The sequence below is a fragment of the Garra rufa genome, chromosome 1 (assembly GCF_049309525.1).
Source record: "Garra rufa chromosome 1, GarRuf1.0, whole genome shotgun sequence".
Classification (NCBI taxonomy): Eukaryota; Metazoa; Chordata; class Actinopteri; order Cypriniformes; family Cyprinidae; genus Garra; species Garra rufa.
The window spans coordinates 63619784-63643750 of record NC_133361.1 but is presented as its reverse complement, the minus strand read 5'-3'; the positions used below and the strand labels follow the sequence as shown (position 1 = coordinate 63643750).

The following is a 23967-nucleotide window of genomic DNA, read 5'->3' as shown; positions in this document are numbered from 1 at the left end:
ATAGATGTCCCGATCACAGATGTCTTGGTCACAACTGCTCACGTAATCAGGAGGGTCATCCTGACCTCCTGAGGTGTGACCTCGGGTGTCTGAGAAAAGAGAAACTTCAACAAGCACAAATCTCATTCAGAGCACAATTTATTCTAACATCATGTGATTTTCTATTAAGACATCTTTCTAGCCACTACTAATATTACACAACAAATTATATTAGGAGTTTAACACAGATTTATGAGCTAGATCATCTACTAAAAATGCGTAAGAATTAATACGGATATTAATTTGTAAAAAGGCCATGATGTCTTCCGACTTCCACTCCTTTACCTGAAAAAAAGAAACAAACTAAAACTAAGTTTGGGGCTTTAGTACAACCACAATCATGCAGAATGACTGTTTAATCTTACTCATAGCTCCTAACAGAATGTGTAATGTTACCTATGAGCAATGATTAGGTTCAAGGGACAAAACATACATTGTTAAGGTCAAAAGACACATTAAGTACACTGATCTAAACACAAAGACATGTATAGACTTTCTGTAATTCCTGAAAAAAAAGATTCTGTTCAACAAGTGAAAAAAGTAAACCATACCTGATTTTACTGTTTGCTGCTTCTTTCCAAGGATTTAAGAAAAAAAAAATCATCAGTAGTCAAGGAACTTGTTTTATCAATGAAGTTGAACATCTGATGTTGGTACAGCCCTCTTATAAGAAAACAGTTTGCAGAGATTCAAGTGAAAGTCTTATGTATCAATATTTCAATTGTTTTTGTTGGCTATACAGAGCAAACCAGACAATACTGTTTTTTTATGTAAGTCTCTTGATATTAACTTCTTGTTTTTGAATTGCATAAAATCAGTATCACAATTAGCAGCCATGCTAACATTCGGTACAATAGCACTCTTCTTCCTCAGTAGATATTGCTTAACTATGCCATATGTTAAAAATATAGAAAAAAGAATAACCAAATGGAAATGTCAGAGTGGTGTCAGATCCGCGACATGTTTTGCTTTAAAAGTGAAACCTGCTGCAGTCGGTCAGTGATGTAAATCAGAGAGAGAGAGAGAGAAAAAAATAGAACTCACTCGCCTCACTGGTAAACTTCTTTAGCGTGAATAAAGTTATTAAATTTGAATTAATGGTTTATGTGAAGAGTGCTTTAATAATAGGTAAATTAGTAAAAAGATGCCATTTAACTTAAATTATACACTTAAAAATATAATTTTTAAGTGTGGTTCTATATTAATTTGGAGGTTCGGTGTAAAATTATGACAATATAAATGCACTGATCAGGCATAACATGATTACTGACAGGTGAAGTAAATAACACTCATTATCTCTTCATCATGGCACCTGTTAGTGGGTGATATATTATATTTTTTCTATATTTTTAATATTAGGCAGCAAGTGAACATTTTGTCCTTAAAGTTGATGTGTTAGAAGCAGGAAAAATGTGCAAGTGTAAGGATTTGAGCGAGTTTGATAAGGGCCATATTGTGATGGCCAGATGACTGGGTCAAAGCATCTGCAAAGCTGCAGCTTTTGTGAAGTGTTCCTGGGCTGCAGTGGTCAGTATCTATCAAAAGTGGTGAACCAGCAACAGGATCATAGGCACTGCAGTTTTTCTTCAGATGCAATGATTGACGCTGAAGTGTCAAACGCTATAGGATCTACATTTATTAATGTATTTCTGATGTTATTTATTTTATTAGTGAAGAAATGCATAAAGTCCTTACTATTAAACTGTATGGGAATATTTAGGTCGGGTGGTGTCTGGTTATTTGTTAATCTAGCCACTGTGCTACAAAAAAACCTTGGATTGTTTTGTTATTACTATGAGTTGCGGATATGCTCGGTTTAAAGGGGTCATCTTGTGCCACATGCACTTTTACAAGCTGTTTGAACTGAAATGTGTGTTAGGAGTGTGTGTACACAACCACCCTAGAATGACAAAGATCCGCCCAGTAGTTTTCTCTTAATTTTGTAAAATAATTTGCCCCTTCTCATATCGAGCCGTTCTCAGATGCGTGTCGTTGTGCTGTCACACCGACAGAGGCCGCTCCCACGACAGATGATAGATAGTAGTGTTTTAGCCTAGACCCGTCCCGAGTGATAAGTAAACTGTCCGCCATTGTTTCGACGCTGGAGCAGAATGTTGCCTAAGCAAGTGTGGAGTACAGTTGATGGGTGTAACAGCAAACACAGCAGTCATTTACTACCAACATCTGAGCCACTGAGGACACTGAGGACACAGTAAATAGGTTTATATTTACGCAAATAATTTCTCACTATTATATGAGAAGCTGCTGCTGAATTTTTTTTGTACAATCGCTATGACAGTTTTTTCAATACATTTAAAACGTTTACTAAACTCTTAATGCACCTAAAACACACAATTGGCAAAACGGTTAATTTCATTGCTCAAGATCACACATTGTAAACTAAACCCCAAAACTAATTTTCAAAATACAATAATAAACTAACACAATACACTGTCTAACAAAACACTGCAAAAATGTTTTTAAATCAAATAATTAGTCAAAACAATAACACATGTTCTCTTCCAACAGGAACATTTAGTCAATCATAACACATTGACAAAAAAACAACAACACTATAATCAGCTGAAATTACAGAAACTGCATTATTTAATTGTCAGTTCTGCCCTTATATTTGAAGCCTCCCTACATTTTTGTTTTGTTGGTTTTAGTAAATGCATGCATTTTGTTTCTTTTGCTGCAGAAATTCAATTCAAAAATAAATGTCCATCTCAGAGTAGCTTTTTAAAATGTACAGTTTATGTAAAAACAAATACAGACACAGAATTGCTGCAGTACAGACTTTATTTGCAAAAGGATATTACTGCAAGATATACAAACAGAAAAAGCACCGGAATTACAATAAAAAAAAAAAGTAATCTTCTATTCTGCCCAGACTTCTGCATTTTGCCTTATCCTACGGTGGCCAAGAGAGGCCAACGCGCTGCAAACAAGAAAACACATGCAAAAAGAAAAAAACGACAACAAATTAAGAAAACATCTTCATCAGTTTGACAACACAGGCGCTGCAAATCCTCGCAACGCAAACACAAATACGGAAACGCGCTGCAAATTCTCACAACACAACCAAACACAGAAACGCGCTGCGAACACACGAGGGCGCTGCAAACTAACAAACGCGCTGCATATAGCACGGCCCACAACGGAAATGTTTCAGGGGGACCTCAAAAAGTGACAAACTCATCTGGGACCTGATTATTTATATCACTATATTACCTGATTATTTATATCACTATCACCTTTAAGTGATACTATACTATCACTAAAAGGCGATAGTTCACCGATAACACCTCTGCTCTGACCAACAGCCACTGAAAAATAATCAGGTCCCAGATGGGTTCGTCACTTTTTGAGGTCCCCCTGAAACATTTCCGTTGTGGTCCGTGCTATATGCAGCGCGTTCGTGTGTTCGCAGCGCGTTTCTGAGTTTGGTTGCGTTGCGAGGATTTGCAGCGCCTGTGTTGTCAAACTGATGAAGATGTTTTCTTAATTTGTTGTCGTTTTTTCTGTTTGCATGTGTTTTCTTGTTTGCAGCGCGTTGGCCTCTCTCGGCCACCGTATTATCCACCCCTGCAAGTGTTCAGCTGTGATGTCTTGGCATGAAGCATCCATTGCATCCGGGAGTAACATTTGGTGATGTGGACGATGGTCAAAAACCTTCCATCTCCAGGCTGAGAAAAACTCCTCAATGGGGTTGAGAAAAGGAGAGTAAGGGGCAAGGAAATGGGACAGCATCCTTGGATGGGCGTCAAACCAGGCTGTGACTGCACAGGAATGGTGGAATGCCACATTGTTTAAAGGTTGTATCAGCGATTTCTAGCCTAAAACATAAAGTGTCAAATTCAGCTGACCTTTATTCACGATCCGCTCGCTGCCTGCCCCATAAATTGTCTGTGAAAAAACCGCGTCTCTCTGGTCAGCCTAGGGTCCGAGATATGCCAAAAAAACAATCGGCGCTATCAACAATAACCACAGATAAACAAACCGTGTTCCAACCAATCAGCGTCAGGGGGTTCGTGTTGTGGACTTTCCTACTGGTGCAGGGATGTGAGGGAGGCGGAGCGAAAGTCCACAACACCAAACCCCTGACGCTGATTGGTTGGAACAATGTTTGTTTTTGCTGTGGAAAGGTTGGTAGTGCCGATTGTTTTTTTGGCATATCTCGGACCCTATGCTGACCAGAGAGACGCGGTTTTTTCACAGACAATTTATGGGGCAGGCAGCGAGCGGATCGTGATGAAAGATAAGCTGAATTTTACACTTTATGTTTCAGGCTAGAAATCGCTGATACAACCTTTAATCAGCTATACCTCAGTAAACACATCGCGTTCGTATCTGTACCTCAGTAAACATTGCGTTTGTCTCTATACCTCAGTACTGTACTGATATTGCTTGCTGAGAACAGAGCCGTTTTTACCACGTAAAATGAGTGTTTTTTTACACTACCATTGAGAATTTTAAATCAAAGTATATTACAAACTTTTCATTAGGACCCTAAAGCATCATATTAACTTGTGGAAAAAGGGCATCCGATGACCCCTTTAAAGCCTGTCTATAGCTGGACATACTGTTTTCCCATACAATTCTAAAAACTTCCAAGTTAGCTTTTCCTCCATTTGCGCTCAAGATTAAGAGTTGCTTTCTTGAGAGAATGGTTATTATTGTTGTACCATGGCACAGTATGTTTTTCTCAACAGTTTCTAATGTATTAGGGCAGATAGTGCCCTTGTTACCAGTCATTTAGTCTAGTGCGTGTGTGTTTATGTGTACACAGAGCAGTTGAGATAAATCAGGCAGGTTATTTTATCTTTGGTGGGAAGATTCGAGTGCAGCTCTCGCAGCTCACCCTTCCTCTAAAACAACCCGTGGATCTGCTTCTACACGGCCTTCAGGTCGAGCTGCAATGAATGCTAATGGGTAGTGCTGTCAAACGATTAATCGCGATTAATCGCATCCAAAATAAAAGTTATTGTTTATATAATATATTTGTGTGTACTGTGTATATTTAGTATGTATATATAAATACACACGCATACAGTATATATTTTGAGAATATTTTCCATATTTATTTTGAAATACATTTTTATTCAATAATTAATATTATATATAAATACATTTAATATATAAACATAACATAGTTTTCTTAAATACATCCATGCATATGTGTGTATTTATATATACATATTAAATATACACATTACACACACATACATTATGTAAACAACAACTTTTATTTTGGATGTGATTAATCGCGATTAATCGTTTGACAGCACTACTAATGGGCTATAAGCTAGTTGTGGACTTGGGAAATCAACATAAAACTAGTGATAACAAAGCGCTATGATTGTTTTAGTTGTAGAATACAACAGGGGGTGAAATGTTATGAAACGTTATGAAAAACTAAAATGATGGTGTATAAAATTGATTTTAGATTTAAAAAATAGACAATAATTAACTTGAGTGCGTGCGGCAGTAATATATATATTGCGATATGGCTGAAAACTATATCACGATATCAGTGTTTCATATCGGTCGATATCGATAATTATTGATATTTTTATGACCCATTTAAAATAAGGACCAGGAGAAAAATATATTACACTCAAGCATTTTTATTTTAAACTTAACCTGCCTCTGATCATAATCCCCTCAGTTATTAAGACAGAAATGTCAACAACCATGGAAAACTCAAATAATTAAAATGTAAACATAAGTCTAAAGTCACAATATACACTTAATTATCTCTTAATCCTCAATTCAAACCCCATTCATTGTCGATGAAGTGAATGGTCAAGCTAATGTATGGCCCAGAAGTACGGCTTGACCACAGGTCAGAGGTTGTTGCAAAGTACTTGGCTGATAATATTTTTTTCTGCACAGATTGCTGGTTGCCAGTAGCCAACATTACTTCTTTCCCGGTACTTTTAGCCTATACTTTGTGTAATAACAAAAATATTTATTTAAGTGAAAAAATAAGTCCAAAACTTAATACATTTTGAACAATAGGGCCTTACAATCTTTTTTTTTTTTCAGAAATTCTTGTTTTAATTTTTCTGATAATCAAATGAAAGCAAAATCACAGATTTATTTTTAAAAATAAAAATGAATGGAGTCCGCGATCCCGCCTGTGAGGAGACATTGTAAACGCGCGATCATGTAGAGACAGAAATGACATGCCGTCGTGTAAATAAGATAAATAACATAAGGCTATTTACTTTGTTTAATACAACAACATGGACCCGTTCTGTAGGAAAGATAACCTTAACTTCTATTGTGATCTGGCGCGAACTGAACGTTAAAGGGGGCTGGGCGGGCCAACGAAGAATACAAAATATCGAACGTTTTATCGAACACATTTTTTATTGATATCGATCTCTTGTCTATCGCGATATATATCGTTATCGTTTTAACGCCCAGCCCTAACAGAAACTGCGTTACTTTTCGTGTTCAATACCACACACAGCAGTGACAAAAACAACAAAACATGCTAGGGCTGGGTAAAAAAATCGATTTCTCGATTCTCATTTTTATAGACTAATATTTCTTAAATCCCAATCGATCTTTCGGTATATGCTGTTTGTGAAGAGTAGGCTACATAGTGTGCCTCATTTGTTACTTTCAATATGAAAAAGCCTCAGATTTCAAATTCTGTCCATTTCGTTAGAAAATTAAAGTAATAAATACCGTTTTGGCGCTCTTTAATGTGGCGTGATAGATCGCTGTAGCCTTAACTGGGTCCTGGTGTAATCAAACGCATAGCAAAGGATTCGTAAGAGTTTCTTTTTTGTTCTGGATAACGTGCTCTGAGCGAACACTGGAGCGCATTTGCCACCAACTGGACAGGGGTGGGAACTACAGTTACAAATTACAATAGATCACCCTTTGTGTGGTGGATTCCATCAAAGTGACGGACAGCCTTCAGATTTTTCCGTCACTGATTAAAACATTTCGTCAATGACGGAAAATTTTTGGTTAACGCGACCTCTGATATATATATATATATATATACGTATACATACATACAGTATATAGCTTTTATTAATGAACTGAGACGCATTCCGGAAATCTCAAAATTGATCCCATCTTGTGATGTCTCATCGATTTATTGTCCCAGCTCTAGTACACACACAAGCACACACTGCATTCCTACTTCTGTTATACAAATCACAGATATAAGATCTAAAGCAAAGGTCTAAAGTGCAATTCCTGGAGGGCCACAGCTCCAACCAGCTCCAACTTAAAAGATTGATTAGCTGAATGAGGTGTGTTTGATTGGGGTTGGAGCTAAACCATGCAGAGCAGTGGGCTTCCAAAAATTTAGTTCACTATTGACTGATCTAAAGTATATATAAAAATGAAGCACACTAACATGAACACTTTTGTTGTAGATTATCTAACTGTTTAGTGAATGCGGAAGGTTGTGCTGCTCTGGCAACAGCTCTGAGTTTAAACCCCTCACACCTGAGAGAGTTGGACCTGAGTAACAATGACCTGCAGGATTCAGGAGTGAAGCTGCTCACTATTGGACTGAAGAGTCTGAAACAACTCTGCATACTGAGGTTTGTGATTCATATTGTTTTATTTTAAAATTTTAATAATAGTATGTATGTGTGTGTGTGTGTGTGTGTGTGTGTGTCTAATTTTATAATAAAATAATTATAAATACACACTTTCATAATTATGTGCACTTTGTCTGCTTGTAGCTATTGCCCCATGTGTTGTTCTCCACTAAGTTTTTACAGGCTCCCTCAGCTACCTTTAGGAACCCATGGAATACCCCAAAATCTGCACATTTTGTGTGTTTCCCTATTAAAAACACACCTGATTCAAAGCATCAGCTTGTTAGTACAGACTTCAGTAGAGTTAGTGTGTAGAGACCCGAAATGGTTGTGTCCGATGAGAGAGAGAGATTTAAAATGTGTATTGTTCAACGGTCAGGGTTTTGGTGGACCACTGCTTTAGGGAAAGTTATATTCCCTCTAGTGCTTGTCACTTACACTCAGCCACATTTTCTAATGATTAAGTTATTCACTTTTATATAAGTAAATTACATTACCTTTTCAGCAAATCATATATTTTCAGCTCATGTCTAGAGCTGCACAAAGTTAGATGTGCAATGTCATGGCACAGCTGAATGATTTCTGCCAGTAAGCATGCTGCTCAATATTCAAAGTGTTTGCTGTAGCAGTTTGCAACACACTTCCAGAGTTCCATTAGAATGTTTATATTAACATATTAGTAAATATGTTAATAGATTTGAACTATTCTTAGTTTGAAATAAATGTATTTTATTACATATATTGCTTTTTTTTTTTTTACTAGGTCACCTGTAGTGGGAAATCTCTTACCCTGGACATGCATGTTTAAGATGTTGTTGTTCAGCATTAGCTTATTATGTTTATGTTAAAAAGAGTTTAAATTGTACATTTTAAATGATCTGTCTGTAAATATTTGTATATCAGGGGTTACGTTGCCCTTTTAGCGTTAAAAGTCAAGAGCAGTAAGGCATTACTTTTACAAATAATTTTGTAAATATATATTTTAAAAATATATTGATATGAATATTTTTTCTAGTAATCTATTGGTCTACGTTTACATTGTACATATCTATTTTGACATGACATATTTTGTCCTGTGCTCTTATCACTATGTCAAGTGCAACTTCAGAGTCAATCATGCATTTATATGTAGATGTCCCTTCCAAAACTTTGCAGCATATAATTAGCCATCAGTCCTCCTAGTAACTTTAAAAAACAATACTTTTATTCGACAGATTACTGCCATGTAGCTCACTTTACAATCACTAAAAATTGGTTATTCATCACAGTTCACAATCTCAAAAATTAAATTAACATTAAAATCAGTAAAGTTAATTACACTACATAAATAATCTTTTACATTGTGTCATTCTTTGTTCATAAGAGAAGAACCTGCTGTAAATAGAAACATTTCACATTCTCCAGAGCTCAAACTCATCCATGCTAATGATTTTTCTCTACTGCCACAGTTGGACAGTAAAAGTGTGTCAGGTAGGTATAACAGTAAAATCCAGGTATACACTGCACCATCCTCACTGCATAAACAAAATATAGATTAAACCTTAGCAAAGATACAAGTTAATGACATCAGCTGGAATTTTGGGCTGCTGTCACTGCAATACCTGTAAAAGCGTTGTGTTATTCAGCTTCCTGACAACAGTTATGTTATGTCACAACTGACAAATCAGAAATAAATGTTCCAGAGAGCCCTTCACATAAACCTGTTTTCATTTAAAAACTCAGTGAAAATATGGTATTCATGTAGAGTGAAACACTATTTCGCTGAAGTGGATGATGGACTTATGTTTGTGAAAATGGGAAACTGTATTGCTTGTATTGCTCCAGCATCACATTATATAAACTGCATTCATGACAACTGGTGCAGATGTCACAATAATCTATCAATAAAGGCACACACCATGTCTTCTTCTGTACCGTTAGTGTGGCCAATTGAAAAAAGGTGCATGATACACATTCAGAAATAGAGAAATATCATAAATAGTAAATAGTTAGTAAAAAAGTGACTGATGTTGTTTTTACAATATGATACATTATACTAATTTTAAGGGACTTATGAGAACTTCAGGGTCTAGTAATTCCTCTGCAGCATGACTATATTCTCTCTTATCCAGGAAAAAGTTAAAAATTGAGCACACTAACATGAACACTTACTGTTGTTGTAGATTATCTCATTGTTTGGTGACAGAAGAAGGTTGTGCTGCTCTGGCATCAGCTCTGAGTTCAAACCCCTCACACCTGAAAGAGCTGGATCTGAGCTACAATCACCCAGGAGAATCAGGAGTAAAGCTGCTCTCTGAAACTCTCAACCATATGGACAAGCTCAAGTAAGTTGAGTAGAAACAATCATTCTGTCAGCAATGTATGTGAGAGAGGTTTTTAATTTCAGTCCTATTATGATTTATCACAATGAGCAACAACAACCTTTAAAATAATGTGTGTATTTATATATATATATATATATATATATATATATATATATATATATATATACACACACACACACACACACAGTGCTGCTTGAAAGTTTGTGAGCCCTTTATCCCTTTATAATTGTCTATATTTCTCCATAAATATAACACAAAACATCATGAGATTTTCACAAGTCCTTAAACTTTAAAGTTGACAAAGAGAATCAATCAAACAAACATGATAAGAAATATATAATTTGTCATTTAGTTAATGAGAAAAATTACCCAAAGTTAAATAATTAAAGGAATAACTGCAGGTAACATGGTTTTCTAACTGCTGATCCTGAGTCCTGCACAACTGCTTGTAGGAATTTTAGCCATTTTTTAGTATAGAAACACTTGAACCCTGTGATGTTGGTGGATTTCCTCCTACAGTATAAACTGCTTGCTTCAGGTCCTTCCACAACATTTTAATTGTATTAAGGTCTGGACTTTGACTCGGCCATTTCAAAACATTAACTTGTTTAATCATTTTTCGGTCGAATGACTTGTGCGCTTGGGTTATTGTCTTGCTGCATGACCCACTTTCTCTTTAGATTTTAGTTCATGGACAGATGTCCTGACATTTCCCTTTAGAATTTGCTATAATTCAGGATTTGTTGTTCCACATAACACTTCTCATGTAAACCAAAAATTATATTTTGGTCTCATCGACTTGTCCACATGTCATTATATAACTGCAGACAGGCAGCAGGTTTTTTTTTTTTGAGAGTTGTGGCTTTCTCCTTGCAACCCTGCCATGCACACCATGGTTGTTTAGTGTTCTTGCAAACTACACTGCTCAAAAAAATAAAGGGAACACTAAAATAACACATCCTAGATCTGAATGAATGAAATATTCTTTTTAAATACTTTGTTCTTTGCATAGTTGAATGTGCTGACAACACAATCGCACAAAAATGCTCAATGAAAATTAAATTAATAACCCATGGAGGTCTGGATTTGGAGTCACACTTAAAATTGAAGTGGAAAAATACACTACAGGCTGATCCAACTTTGATGTAATGTCCTTAAAACTAGTCCAAATGAGGCTCAGTTGTGTGTGTGGACTCCACGTGCCTGTATGACCTCCCTACAATGCCTGGGCATGCTCCTGATGAGGTGGCGGATGGTCTCCTGATGGATCTCCTCCCAGACCTGGACTAAAGCATCTGCCAACTCCTGGACAGTCTGTGGTGCAAAGTGGCGTTGGTGGATAGAGCGAGACATGATGTCCCAGATGTGCTCGATTGGATTCAGGTCTGGGGAACGGGCGGGCCAGTCCATAGCATCAATGCCTTCGTCTTGCAGGAACTGCTGACACACTCCAGCCACACAAGGTGTAGCATTGTCAACCGCAACAGCATATGATCTCACAAGGGGTGTGAGGATCTCATCTTCAGCACATGGAGGGCTGTGCGGCCCTCCAAAGAAATGCCGACCCACACCATTACTGACCCATTGCCAAACCGGTCATGCTGGAGGATGTTGCAGGAAGCAGAATGTTCTCCACGGCGTCTCTAGACTCTGTCACATCTGTCACATGTGCTCAGTGTGAACCTGCTTTCATCTCTGAAGAGCACAGGGCGCCAGTGGCAAATTTGCCAATCTTGGTGTTATCTGACAAATGCCAAACGTCCTGAACGATGTTGGGCTGTAAGCACAACCCCCACCTGGGGACGTCGGGCACTCATACCACCCTTATGGAGTCTGTTTCTGACCGTTTAAGCAGACACATGCACATTTGTGGCCTGTTGGAGGTCATTTTGCAGGGCTCTGGCAGTGCTCCTCCTCTTCCTCCTTGTACAAAGGCGGAGGTAGCAGACCTGCTGCTGGGTTGTTGCCCTCCTACGGCCTCCTCCATGTCTCCTTATGTACTGGCCTGTCTCCTGGTAGCGCCGCCATACCAAGCCCAGATAGCAGACCAGCATTGAATCAATGCTAATGCATCAATCATATTAATCAATGTTGAAATTTACCATTGTTTTTTCATCAGTTTTGCACCCTGAAATAATGTTATTTCAATGATGAAAAATAGATCAAGATGGTAATAAAATCAACATTTCTTCAACTCAAATTAAATCACTTATTTAACATTTAATTAACATAGAAACATCAAATCAATCAAGTTTTTACTCCTTTCAATCAGAGAACATGCAGGGCTGTAATTAATATGGTTTTGAATCAATAAGTCACTCAAATTAAAGAACATTCTTCAGTTTACATGCAAATATGTTTATTTTTGCCCCACACAATTTGAACAAGAAAATAACATTGCATTCAGGTAAAACAAATTATTATTAAAAATAATCCAACAACAAACACACTTTGGTGACTTCAAAACATATAGGCCCTGATTACTGAACAGGTCTTAGTTTAAATCAGAACTAGACCTTAGTTAAATTAGGATATTTAAACAGCTTTTTATAAAATGCAAGAAAAAAAAACACATTAATGGTGTGCATCTCCGACAAAGCAATGGCAATTACATTTTAAGATCTGTCAGAGCAAGTTATTTTCAGTTAAGAGAGCTCAAACATGAGTTTAGTTTGGGACTAGCCTTGTGAAATGGGGGACAAAGCTTAAAATACAATGTATATACAGGATATGATAAAATAAATGACATAGTGGCCTTAATACATGGAACAGTTTATTCTGAATTTATAAAGCAAATGCCAGGAGAAGAGCCTGTAAATCTGACAACATATAACAAATGCAGCCTGCATCTCCAGAATGGAAGTAAATGGAAATTAAAACTCACCATCAAAGCTAGAAACACTAAAATACCACAGACCGAGACATAGTCTGATAAACTTAGGGCTTTCCACCATGAGGCAATGTCCCCAAGCCATACAGGGAGCCAATGTTGCACTGTCACAGAAAAGATGATATCTGAGGCCTCCTTTTTCTCAGCTTTCACTTGTAGTAAGGCATCTAAAGTATAAAAACAAACAGGATGTTAAAACTGTACAATGGTGTAAAACATTCGATTAGTAGTAGCGTGTAACTGAAAGAAGGTGGGTCCTAAATATTTGGAAATGTGACTTAATATACTACAAAATTATGTGCAAATTGTAATTAGAATTTAATATGGCAGATGAGTGCGCTTAAAATAAAAAATAAAAAATCTGTCTCCAAAGTTAAGATCTATTAAAAACATAAGGCTTTTCTCATTAACGTTAAGATAATTAAGACTTTTAATGGATTTCGATTTGATCAAACTGAATTTAGGACAAAATGACCCTGACTTACTATGCACATCTTGGAGCCTGGTGTCTGTAAATTTAGTTTTTTTTTTTTTCAGGCTGATCTTTCAGTCTCCTACTGCCCAGTTCATCTAAGAAGCCAGCACACTGGTTAGAGTACAACACAGCATCCTAACACGTGCCTCAACTGATGCTCCTCCGACAGCAAAACATCCAACCTAAAAGGGTGTTAGGAACATATTTGTACAAAAAACATGGATAGGTTACAAATAAATGTCATGGGAGTGTTTTTTTTTTTTTTTTTTTTTTCACTTGGTAGATGTGTATTGAATGAAAAACTTGCTTTTGTCAATAAATAAATAAATCAAATAAAAATAAATTAATCTTAAAATGTAAATTACCATCACACATCTGGCATCTTCACATTAAAGAGTCCACTCTGGTAGCTGCCATCTCTTGAAACCCCAGACACTGGTTCAGCCAGTTCTTCAGTCCTGATGTGAGCAAAGCTGTGAAATGTCCTGATGGGCCTACAAAAAGGAAAAAATGGAGGGTGAAAAACACTGTTATTAGATTAAGCAAATTCGTTTTGTGACATACTGACTTAAGGTGTTAAAAAAGTATTAACGTTATATCAAACTAATATATAAAAATATATTAAATAAAATAATCAAATATATTAAACTAATTACATCAAAATTAGAAAATCAACCAATGCAAGGTTGCCACTAATTATCAGTCAAAGAAGGAGCTGAGAGAAATTAAAATTAGGTTGAAAGCACAAATAAGAAATTTGTAAAAATATTAACATAAAACTTTTCATATATTTTTTTTCAGGATAGAATGTCAAAATCGCGATCAGTCTGCTTGTGCTGTCACATATAGTGTTGAAACAAACATTTAAACAACACTCTCACTATTGTATATGGCTTGGTGGAAAAACAAACCAAAATGTAATATATTTAATGAAAATTCTTACCTGGACGTTCGTTTGTCCAGACAGCTCGCGTTCATGTGACTCATCGCAGACTCGCAGTTCACTCGGACTTGTCCAGATAAAAACACACAAGTTGTTAGGAAGATGAGTAGTGAAATACACACGAAATGAAATAAAGTCCATGTAACATTAACTTACTTCTTTTCTCTGACGTGAATCAATAAACATCTGTCAACTGTCGTCAAATAAAGGGAACTCTCTGTAACAGAAGTAAATGAAGTTACACGCATTATTTTATTATAATTTCTAAGCGTTGTATTTTATGTCGATTTTTAGTGACCTTTTATTACTTACCTCTAATAAAACAATTTGATGTTGCCTCGTCTGCGTCCGTTTCACATTTGAAATCTGTTATGCCGCGCTTTGATTTGATTGGCGGTTGGATTGGTTTGTGGCGCATAAAAAAACTGAATTCTCTCTATTAACCTGTATTCTTAGGTGATTCATTAAATGTATGCAAATTCTATTTGATTTAAATCTGACAATTATAATGAATATTTAAATCATGAATAATATAAATAGTTATAATTTAAATGTTTAATTATAATTTAAAGTATTTTTCTTAAAAAAATTTAATGTTTAATTTAATATATATATATATATATATATATATTAGGGGTGGGCATAGATTAATTTTTTTAATCTAGATTAATCTAGATTAAATCTTGGAATTAATCTAGATTAATCTAGATTAAAATGGCTAATTTGAATTCTGATGAAGGCATTCAGAATATGCGTGCTACCCACTGATCTATATAATGACTGGATTGCTCATTGCGTTCTAAACTGCCGTTAGGCAGTGAAGCCACCGGAAGTGTTCGATCCGCCATCTTACTATTCCCTACCTGCAGAGAGCGCCATTGAGTCACATGTAAATTGCTGACCTAAAATCAACTGATTTGAAGCATATCTTTCACACAGGATTATTTTTTAGGATATGTGTATGTAAATTAATATTTTACTTAAGATGTTTTCTGGAATGTTTATGGTCTTTTCGGGCTGGATAAGCGATATATTGAAATCGTCCAGGTGGGTGTGTCAGCTGCGCACTTACAGAGACGGGTAACTGATCCAACACTAAATATATTTCTTTATGTACCTAATTATGCGGGAAATAATACACAGTACCATATATTTGGTATTAGTATCTGAAATTGATTCGATTATACAGTAAATAATACAAGTCTCTGTTACTATATTGCTCGTTATATTGAAATACAAATCTTTGAAATAAAGCTTATGTCTTTAAGTCCATACCATTTGTATTCAGCGGTGTTCTCCGAGTCATGGTGTGTATTTTTAATGTGCCTGATTGAGCAACATTTATTTCAAACTCTTCAGATCAGCAAATTCTGTAATGATTTACTAACATTACCGTTTCCATCTGAGTAAAATGCTGTGTATGTTGAATTAATTATTAATTTAACGAACAAATCATTACCTGCTTCAAAACGAATAACGTTACTGTTAAATATTGTTGAAACATGCAGTTAGTCTACTGTACGAATATAAACAACAAAATGACATAAACCGTGAATATCTGTACTGAGATCGTATGATGTTTGTTTATCTGATGTACGCGACTGTAATGTAGGCTATGAACGTACATTTTTAATAAGCAGAGGGAATTCCCAACATTAACCGTTTACATGTTTAGGATGTTTGCATTGTGAAAATGTACAGTGAGACTTCAGGTATAAAAACACTGACTTGTTATGTGATGTTTTCTCAATAAAATCGTATAGTTTCCTATTCATTCAATGGAATGTATGCGAATACTAGGGAATACTAATATGGCGGCGCGGTGGCTTCACTTTTATGACGTCATGAGCAATCCAGTTCTCTATTATAGATCAGTGGTGCTACCCAAATAATGACTAAAAGTAAGTCTTCGAGAACGGGCCAGGTAGCGCATTAGATCAGGCGCTCATCTCCTGTTTCCAAAATGCATCACAAACTGCTTGGCAATTGCATTTACAACATAATTACCTATACAAACTTGTGTAACCAAGTACTTCTGCGCAAAAGGTTGCACGACGTGCACGTTTCCGTTAAATACAGTACACAGAGACGTGCACGGGAAAGAATAGCCTATCTGCGTGCATAGTCTTCGATTAAACTGCGTTGCTTTTAGAAACGTCAATTCAGTTGTTGCATATAGTTTAATGTCTTTATTTCGGGATTATCAAAGTAAATTATAACTCAAACTTGAGATTTTACTGGGGCACAGCAGATTTTCACTGGGGCGCGTGCCCCAGTAAAAAGGGTCTAAGAACGCACCTGCCCTGAAGCGGCTTCATAACTGCATCCATGTTTGCAGACTATGCACGTCTCATTTGATGTGATAATTTCACAGAAGTTGGAGACTCGTTCTCGCCCCCTACAGTGCAATTAGACTAGGTATACATCATCCGCGCTAAAATATCAAGGTTAAAGTCATCATATCTTGCGTATTTTAGACCCAGCTCCCAACCCAACTTTGAGAATAGATTAACGGCGATTTTTTTTTTATCGCCCGATAAGAGTCTCACGTTAACGCAGCACGTTAACGCCGATAACGGCCCACCACTAATATATATATATATATATATATATACCTGAATGACCACAATAATTATAAAGACATTAATTTATTCATTAACAATTTCTGGGTGAATGTGCTCCTCTAGCTATAGCCAAAAACAGCTAGCTAATGAACACATTATTAGCAACAGTAATAGTAGTAGTAGCTATGTTTTTAGTAATTAATGATTAAATGCAACTACTACTACTACTGTTACTGCTGCAAATAATATCCTGCATGGAGTTCTATCTAATGGTAACAGTTCTGCGTTAATCTACACACTCTGCAAACAGTTTTATTTGTTCATTTATTGGTGCGGAGTTCACAAAATTAACAGAATTTATGGTTTGATTAGCATGTGCTCACTACATTTCAGTAAAAGGTGCCATATTTAAGTGTTGAATGAGGGATTGACAGTCTAAGTTCCACTAGTGAAATGCTGACCAAAAATCAACATTGATTCAATATTTTTTATTTCAACAGAAAAGCATTGAATTATCAACAATGACTACGTTTACATGGGCAAGAATAATGCGATTATTTCCAATAATCAGAGTAAGGACTTAATCGCATTATGATGTTTACATGTCAAGAGCAACGTTCTTCACTCCGGTTTACATGGAATTTCCATTATACCTATTATTCCTATTGTCCGTCAATGAATTGCATTATGTTCATATCGCGCAAAGTCCAGTTTCCTGAGCTCCCTAAAAGTGTGTCGCCTTCTTCGCCGTCGTTGTTTCTAATCTACAGACAGGCGGCAGAATATTTTCTCTAACGGGGCTAACGGGGGGCTAGTCCAGTATGTGGGGGTGCTAAGAAAATAATCGATATTCGTGACGTAAAAGTTACTTAATGAAGAAATTGTGTCTTTTTTCTTTTTAAAGAAAAGCAGCTCTGGTAGCCTACACACCATATTTAACAGAAGTAGCCTATAATTTAAATGAGTGCGTTTACATGGACCCTTTTAATGCGATTATAATGAGATTTTGGCAATATTGCGATTAAACTTTTCCTCATGTAAACGCAATACTTCGATTATAATAATGCGATTAAGCTCATAATCGCAGCAAGCGTAATCTTATTAACAGGTGGCGCACGCCGATTTGAATCAAAATATACAGGCATGTAACCACCTTAATCGCAGTATTGCCGCTTTGACCAGAGTGTGCATGTGCTCGTGACTTACACGAATGAAGTGCCACGCACCTGCAGACAGGGACGGCGCTACACAGGGGCTAAAATAGGGGCTGCCCCCAAGCATCTGAGATAGAGTCCTGTCCCGTGCTGTTGGCACATATCTGTCACAGTAATCTGCCACACGCGTCATGTGAACTCAGTTTCCTGCATTAGCCTACATTTAATCCATTACATCAGTAAAATTGAGATGTGGTTTTCGTTCAATGTTTAAGTGTAAAGTATGCATTCATATGAATTGTGCTAATGTTGAGCGCACAACCCAGTCTCACGGAGCGCATTACTACTTTAAAACAAGATCATTTGAATCGAAAACAAAAACTCTTTTATTATGCAATCCGTAACGATACATTTCTCTCTAAAGAGTGTAATAAACTTTATCTTGCGAACACTAGTTTATTAATAATTCAAAAATCTCCTTATTTCATCTCTACACATTATTGGTAATTACTTTTACCGGTGCTTTGTGGCAATCTTTAGCATTTTATGTGCGCTTGATCATGGATTTGCGGAACTCTTGAAAATACTGCTGCCCGTCCGGCTCGGGTTCAAATGCAGGGCTCTGGTCACTTGTATTAAGTTTGTGTCTATTTTTATGAATAAGCCTGAGGACACGCTCAGGAAATGGAGTTTATGTTGTCAACACTGCGCGACTTGAACATAATGCAATTCATTGACGGACAATAGGAATTAATAGGAATAATGGTAATTCCATGTAAACCGGAGTGAAGAGTTTTGCTCTTGACATGTAAACATCATAATGCGATTAAGTCCTTACTCTGATTATTGCAAATAATCGCATTATTCGTGTGCATGTAAACGTAGTCATTGATCCAATATTATTTAGCACTGATTTTTCAACCTCAACCAAAAGGATGATTCTGATGGAATTTCCACATTAAATCAATGTCACCTTGCTATTTAGTTTAGATTTTTTAAATTAGTTTTATTTTAATATAGTTTTCAAATTTAAATAAAATTGAGTTTTGTTTTTATTAGTTTCATTAATTTGAAATAGAATTTTTCTTAGTTTAGTTTGTATTTAGTTTTTATATAGTTTCAGTTTTAGTTTTTTTTAGAAATAACAATTTCCTAGCAATTCTAAACTAAGCAAAATATCAATTGCTGCAGTCTATTTAAATGTGTTTAATTCATTTGAATGAATTATCAATTAGTTAATACATAATATTTTTATTTAAAATATAATACATTTAATACACCAATTTTTTATATTAAATTTATGAAAAAGTGCTTTGAATGAATAAATAACTTGCTCACAAAAACATTACTGAATGAATCTGTGTTTTTGAATCAATCTTTCTAAACAATGACAAATCCATTTTTTAACAGTTAGTTGTTTCCACCAAGCGGCGAAACAATGCAATCGACACAAACGTTATTTGAAGCGCCAATTACTTTGAAAAGATGACATGCTCTATTTTGATCTGTACCACAGACATCAGTGTTTATATCCAAACTATGAATTTTAATCAGACTATAATATGAATGACTGGGTATTTGAAAAGATCTGTTTGTGAATCTGTTCTTACCTAAACATGAAGACTGCTCTCTCTGTGTCAGCGGCAGTGCAAATACAGACTTGAATGTTCCGGTAAGACTTTTTCAAAGGTTTAATAGACATGGGGAATCGTTGTCATTTGGAAATGACATTGCGTGTGTGTTTGAATCTCTATCCTTTAACAAATTATCAGCTCTAGTATATTGGTTTGATCGCTTGTGTTACATTTAAAAAAAAAAAAAAAAACATTGCTTAGAGCTGATGCAGTAGCCTAGAGTTAATGCGGGTGCTGTTCAGGTCGCAGTCTTCTTTAGCGCGCATTTGAACGGCCCCTAATAGAATAATCTCCCGATCAAACTCTGCTTCCCAAAGTTATAAACCCAGTTAAGGTACAGAAATATATTCATCAAAAATAGTGACGCAGTGAAGTCTTTTTTCACCCAGCCGAGTCTTCTCTGTTGCTGTGTGGAGCAGCATGTGTCAGTCACCTCTTTTACCCCCACCCCCCGACTCCTGAATGTCACTCACTCACTCACTCACGCGGGCATACACTGACTGCGGTCTCCTGAGGAAACGCAGCTTTTTTGATAGAAAGTTTTTCTTGTTCCCGAATACAAATATTTATTAAGGTATTTGTTCGAAATAAGTATTCGTTAAAAACACGCTATTTGTGCCTTTCCGAATACCGTATTCGGGTTCGGCTCCACCCCTAATAGATAGATATTGATAGATGTTGCTAGCATGACAAACGTGTCACTGGCATGTTGCTAACATGACTAGCATGTCATTAGCATGTTGTTAGGCATGATTAGCAAGTTGCTAGCATGTCGTTAGCATGTTGTTAGCATTACTAACATGTCACTAGCATTTTATTAGCATGACTAGCATGTCACTAGCATGATGTTAGCATGACTAACAAGTCACTAGCATGTTTTAACATGATTAACAAGTTATTAGCGTGTTCTAGCATGACTAGCATGTCACTAGCATGTTTTTTATCATGACTAGCAAGTCACTAGCATGTTTTAGCAAGATTAACAAGTTACTAGCATGATTCTAGCATGATTAGCATATTGTTAACATGATTAAGATAGATAGATATATTGATATTGATAGATGAATAACATGTTTCTAGCATGATTAGCATGTTGCTAGCATGAATAGCATGTCATTAGCATGTTGTTAGGCATGATTAGCAAGTTGTTATCATGACTAGCATGTCACTAGTATGTTTTTAACATGATTAACAAGTTACTAGCATACAATCAAAACTGTCAAAACTTTATTGACATCATTGTCGTTTACAGTGTTTGCCAAATATAGCAAATAGTAGAATATAGGGCCTACAGAAGCGATACACAATAAATATAAACATAAGTCACTTATAATTAGGCTATTATTATTAAGTTGGCTTGTTGCTAGCAACATGCTAGTAACTTGTTAATCATGCTAAAATCACGCTAGCAACTAGCTAATGTATAATGTATACTTGCTAGGTTGTTCTGGGTAGTTGCTAGGCAGCTATTTCATTTTTATTATTATTATTATTATTATTATTATTATTATTATTATTATTATTATGAGATGAATGTCTCTGTGTGTGTTTTCTAGTGTGGATCATGGAGGAGAGTTCAGGATCAGAGCAGGACTCCACAGATGTAAGTCCACAAACAGACTCACAGTTTTCTTGTTTGTTGTTTAGTTGTAAATGTGTCTCTTGTAATGTGTGTCTTGTGTTCAGATGCCTGTGATCTCACACTGGATACAAACACAGCAAACAAACTCCTCACTCTGTCTGACGACAACAGAAAGGTGACACACGTGAATGAGCGACAGTCATATCCTGATCATCCAGACAGATTTGATTATGTGTCTCAGGTTCTGAGTGTTGAGAGTCTGACTGGACGCTGTTACTGGGAGACTGAATGGAGTGGAGATGGAGCTGAAATATCAGTATCATATAAAGAGATCAAGAGGAAAGGAGGGGGTGATGACAGTTGGTTTGGACATAATGTGAACTCCTGGAGTCTTGAATGCTATAATCACAGATTCATTGCTCGTCACAATAGTAACTCCACTGGTATATCTGCTGCTCCAGGCTCCTGTAAGAGAGTAGGAGTGTTTCTGGACGAGTCGAACGGCACTCTGTCCTTCTACAGCGTCTCTGACAAACACAAACTCACACACTTACACACATTCACACACACATTCACGCAAACACTACACGCTGGATTTAGACTTTATGATTACAACTGTTCAGTGTCTCTGTGTGACATTAAACACAACTGAATAACACACATCTCTGTAACACACACACATTACACAAATCACACACTAATACACACTAATACTACTACTTATTATTATTATTATTATTATTATTATTATTATTATTATTATTACTGTGAGATGTTTGAAAGCAACATTCAAAAGCACTGCTAGAAACAAGTGTCTGTGAAACTGAACATAAATCATTAAAAACATTTCCTTTGAATCTCTTCATTTTTGAGTCACAGATACTTTCTCAATCAAAACTGACAGAAGACCAAACATTTAACATCTTCCTTCAAGAAAATCAATGTTATATATTTTGTTTAATAATATATTTTGAGTATTATTTAACATTTTGAGGATATTTTATGATAGTATTCAATTTTTATGAAAAAATTAAGAGCTATTTTTCCATTAAAATTAATTAAACTGAGCCTCTTTATTTTTCGGGTCACACTTGCTGCTTGAAATCTAACCTTTTTTTTAGGAAAATTAATGTGATATATTTTTGATTAATAATATATTTTGATTATTATTTAACATTTTGAGGATATTTTATGATAGTATTAAATTTATTCAAGTTTAATGAGCTATTTTTCCATTAAAATTAATTAAACTGAGCCTCTTAATTTTTTCGGGTCACACTTGCTGCTTGAAATCAATTTTTTTTTTTTTTTTGAAAATTAATTTTATATATTATTGATTAATAATATATTTTGATTATTATTTAACATTTTGAGGATATTTTATGATAGTATTAAATTTTTTATTCAAGTTTAATGAGCTATTTTTCCATTAAAATTAATTAAACTGAGCCTCTTAATTTTTTCGGGTCACACTTGCTGCTTGAAATCAAATTTTTTTATTTTATTTTTTTTTGAAAATTAATTTTATATATTATTGTTTAATAATATATTTTTATTATTATTTAGCATTTTGAGGATATTTTATGATAGTATTAAATTTTTATTCAGGTTTAATGAGCTATTTTTCCATTAAAATTAATTAAATTGAGCCTCTTAATTTTTCGGGTCACACTTGCTGCTTGAAATCTAACTTTTTTTTTGGAAAATAAATTTTATATATTATTATTTAATAATATATTTTGATTATTATTTAGCATTTTAAGGATATTTTATGATATTATTAAATTTTTATGAAAAAATTAAGAGCTATTTTTCCATTAAAATTAATTAAACTGAGCCTCTTTATTTTTCGGGTCACACTTGCTGCTTGAAATCTAACCTTTTTTTTAGGAAAATTTATGTGATATATTTTTGATTAATAATATATTTTGATTATTATTTAACATTTTGAGGATATTTTATGATAGTATTAAATTTATTCAAGTTTAATGAGCTATTTTTCCATTAAAATTAATTAAACTGAGCCTCTTAATTTTTTCGGGTCACACTTGCTGCTTGAAATCTAACTTTTTGGGGGGAAAATTAATTTTATATATTATTGTTTAATAATATATTTTGATTATTATTTAGCATTTTGAGAATATTTTATGATAGTATAAAATTTTTATTCAGGTTTAATGAGCTATTTTTCCATTAAAATTAATTAAATTGAGCCTCTTAATTTTTCGGGTCACACTTGCTGCTTGAAATCTAACTTTTTTTTTTTTTTTTTTTTTTTTTGGAAAATTAATTTTATATATTATTGTTTAATAATATATTTTGATTATTATTTAACATTTTGAGGATATTTTATGATAGTATTAAATTTTTTTATTCAAGTTTAATGAGCTATTTTTCCATTAAAATTAATTAAACTGAGCCTCTTAATTTTTCGGGTCACACTTGCTGCTTGAAATCAAATTTTTTTATTTTATTTTTTTTGAAAATTAATTTTATATATTATTGTTTAATAATATATTTTGATTATTATTTAGCATTTTGAGGATATTTTATGATAGTATTAAATTTTTCTTCAAGTTTAATGAGCTATTTTTCCATTAAAATTAACTAAACTGAGCCTCTTAATTTTTTCGGGTCACACTTGCTGCTTGAAATCTAACTTTTTTGGGGGAAAATTAATTTTATATATTATTGTTTAATAATATATTTTGCTTATTATTTAGCATTTTGAGGATATTTTATGATAGTATTTCAGTTTTATGAAAAATGTAAGAGCTATTTTTCC

The 23967-nt window shown here is 34.9% G+C and overlaps 1 protein-coding gene across 1 annotated transcript in view; it reads left to right on the top strand.

Moving 5' to 3' along the window:
• Positions 1-21998, top strand: part of LOC141318513 (uncharacterized) — an 81009-nt gene extending 59011 nt beyond the window's left edge. The window contains 4 exon segments of the mRNA XM_073833201.1: positions 7446-7616; positions 9779-9940; positions 21157-21203; positions 21287-21998. Coding sequence (XP_073689302.1) covers positions 7446-7616; positions 9779-9940; positions 21157-21203; positions 21287-21834 — 928 coding nt within the window. The 3' untranslated portion in view covers positions 21835-21998.
• The last annotated feature ends 1969 nt before the right edge of the window (positions 21999-23967 follow it).